The sequence below is a fragment of the Primulina tabacum genome, chromosome 14, assembly GCF_025594145.1.
Source record: "Primulina tabacum isolate GXHZ01 chromosome 14, ASM2559414v2, whole genome shotgun sequence".
NCBI lineage: Eukaryota > Viridiplantae > Streptophyta > Magnoliopsida > Lamiales > Gesneriaceae > Primulina > Primulina tabacum.
Window position 1 is genome coordinate 2,430,792 of NC_134563.1, and position 2,926 is coordinate 2,433,717.

At 41.3% G+C, this 2,926-nt stretch overlaps 1 protein-coding gene across 1 annotated transcript; it reads right to left on the minus strand.

The window, feature by feature from the left end:
- LOC142525326 (laccase-12-like) lies at window positions 1-2,572 on the minus strand. Its single transcript, XM_075629586.1, has 6 exons — window positions 2,389-2,572; window positions 2,158-2,309; window positions 1,734-1,978; window positions 1,507-1,635; window positions 446-1,402; window positions 1-360 (listed from the first exon to the last, which is right to left on the minus strand). The coding sequence occupies exons 1-6, from the start codon at window positions 2,509-2,511 to the stop codon at window positions 230-232; spliced, it is 1,737 nt and encodes a 578-aa protein (XP_075485701.1). The 5' UTR covers window positions 2,512-2,572; the 3' UTR covers window positions 1-229.
- Window positions 2,573-2,926: the final 354 nt, after the last annotated feature.

Consider the following 2,926-nt stretch of genomic DNA (forward strand, 5'->3'; position numbering starts at 1 on the left):
TTTCTTGAATCCGAAACGATGAATTGAATCATTGCTCACTGGGAAACAATAACAATATTGAAAGCAAATAAGAATAGAGGACAGGATAATAAACCGTGGCGCTTTACATGGAAATCCTGCGCCTTCTTTGTTGCCCTCAATTTAAATCACTAAGTCTACAAGGGGAAGCAACAAAAGAACTTGTGTGCAAAAAACAGAATTTGCCATGTATGATAGTGTTTTGGTATCACTAACATACGGGGAGGTCCTCCGGAGGATGCTCTATAGATTGCAGTTCGCCGACGCCGTTTTCCACGAGAAAAGCCATTGCTAAGCCCCAGGTGATATGGACATCCAAGTGACAATGCATCAACCAGACCCCTGTTTATGTTAAAACTTTGTTTGTTAGTAATATATGTGGGTGCGAATAAGAACACCTTTTTGTATGTCGAATTCTTGCACTAACCTGGATTGTCTGCGACGAATCTGATCACAGCCCATCCGCCTACAGGCACGGGTGCTGTGTTTCTAAGAGGAGGATCTACAAGGTTGAATTTGGATGTATCTCTCCTTGGATTGAAATTTCCAAATCCTTCAGCAATTATAAAGAAGTCGTAACCGTGAAGATGAATTGGGTGGTTTTCAGCCGTGAAGATGCTTGTTCCCTGCAAAACTATTTGTACCGTTTCGCCATATTTTAATCTGTACAGTCTAGTCCCTGAAACTGGTTGCCACAGTGATCGGCTTACGTTTCCGGTATAATCGAATTGTACTGGTGGATTTGCTGGGAAATCTGTTGTGAAAACTCCAGGTATGCCCTGCTGATGTGCTTGCAGCAAGGAAAAGTTGGATGGTAGCACAAATGAATGGTTGTTCATGCTAGCAGTAAAACGGGTTCCGTTCGGGCCTTGGCAGCTGCTGTTGCTGGCACCAGGTGGGCAATTGTTGAGTCCTAATCCAACAGTAAAGAAAAGATTATGATCAATTTTATTGGGCACAAATACTTTTCCCCGGCTTCTGAAGCTGGTCGTGAAAGCTGTAACGGTAGCTGTATCATTAAAAGCCGGTAGATTCGGCATGACTGGCTTGACTGAGATACATTTAGCTGAGCAGGCGGCAGATTTGTATTCAAGAATGGCTGTTGTGGTGGTATTATCAAATGGTGCGCCTTGAGCACTGACATAAGCACGTGCTGCCATGTAGTACTTGACAGGTGGCTGATCCGCAGTGATTAGGACGTCACAGGTCTGCCCCGGTCCGAGCATGAGAACAGAGGTTGTAAAGGGTTTGACATAGGAGGCGTCAGCTCCAACCACGGTGAGCTTGTGATTCGCAACTTGGAAGAAAAGTTCTTGATTGAGTGCAGCGTTAATGACCCTGAGAAGATTAGTCTCCCCTGTATTTATAGGAACTATGGTTGTATCTGCATCAAAGTTGGGACAAAATATTTTTGGTTTCTCATCCAACAATAGGTTTAAATCAAGATTTGCAATTTTCAGAAGTGAAGATTCATCAAACCCAGCCCACCTTTGCTGGAGCAATTGTAAAGATCACCAGGTTGGCCGTTAATGGTGTAAGCGTCGGAAATATTGGGGGCGCCTCCTGTTCGTTGGGCTTGTCTAACAACATTGATAGGGTTCGCATTCCACCATTCACCTGATAAAAAATGGTGACTCTCTGTATCAAACTGAATGCCTTTTATATTGTATTAGAGAAAAAAATGCCTAGAAACTCATAGTTTTTTTTTTTTTTACCAAGAAGAAGGGGAGTTTCTCTCGTCGGCTTAGCGAACGGATATGAATTCCCTTCCTTTGGCCGGATGATCAGAGCTCCATAAACTGTAGCTCTTAGCCATGAGCTATGTGCATGCCACCAAAGTGTTCCTTCTTGTCCTTGGATTGTAAACCGGTAAGTATAACTCCCTCCTGGCCTAATAGGGCATTGAGTCACAAATTCTGGTCCATCTGCCCATCCAGTTCTTATTTGCCTTACTCCATGCCTACGCAAAATTGACAAAACCGAATAAAATTAAAGATCAACTTTACAAAAAAAGTTGGTTGATTAACCACTGATCATTATTTGCATTCGTTAGATTTGGATCAGGATCTTATTTGGGTTTATACTCGTAAAAGGGTTTGCGAGTGAACTCGCATGCAATGCATGCATGCATGCATTTACCAGTGAATCGTGACGTTGTAACGAGCTTTGTTAGTAACTTTTACTTCTAGAGTGTCACCATTGTTCACTTCCAACGTTGGCCCTGGATACATCCCATTCACCGTAATCGTGCTGCGTGTTTTGCACAGCCTATTCACCGGTGTCGCTTGCACCTGTTTCACCAAATCAAGAAAGCCATCTTATAATTTACAAGAAGAGAAAACATCAATAGAAGCAACATAATTAACTTACAAGAAAATCATGGGAGTGCACTTTCGCCATTGTTACCGGCATTTCGCCCGTAAAGAGGAGGAATAAGCCTAACAAGAAAAGAAAAGAGCAAAATGGATAGCTAGATTTTCTCAAGACTGCCATTTTTACTTGGTTTTTTTCCCGAAGGAGAGATCGAATGTCTTGCTTGTGAAAATATGATGAAAAAGGCTTCTTTTATAGACAATATGTAGGGTGGTTTTCTCTTAGGTTTGATTAGGTTTCGAGGGTCAAGAATATAAGGAAAAACTTAGTTCAAATCTACGTGGGAGTTGTTGCACCCACTGAGTGCCCTATCAAATTCAAGATTATTTCGTTTATGCTTAATTCACAAGTCTTTTTTGTACTACGTTTTTCAACTATGACTTGTTATGTTTTTGTCAATAACAACTTTTTAGGTGGATATGATTCTTTCCTCATGCACGTAAAATCATTTATGTTCCACATAGTTCAAGCACGTAAAATCATTTTTGTCAATAACTATTAACCAAACAAATGTTAGGATCTATTATGTTCCACA

Bases quoted from the DNA above. Each gene is read 5' to 3' on its own strand.
- LOC142525326 (XM_075629586.1), bottom strand. From the start codon at position 2,511: ATGGCAGTCTTGAGAAAATCTAGCTATCCATTTTGCTCTTTTCTTTTC. The intron at 1,636-1,733 runs GTAAAAAAAAAA...ATTTTTTATCAG, and splicing joins AGAAACTCCCCTTCTTCTTG to GTGAATGGTGGAATGCGAAC. The intron at 361-445 runs GTTAGTGCAAGA...TAACATAAACAG, and splicing joins ATTCGTCGCAGACAATCCAG to GGGTCTGGTTGATGCATTGT.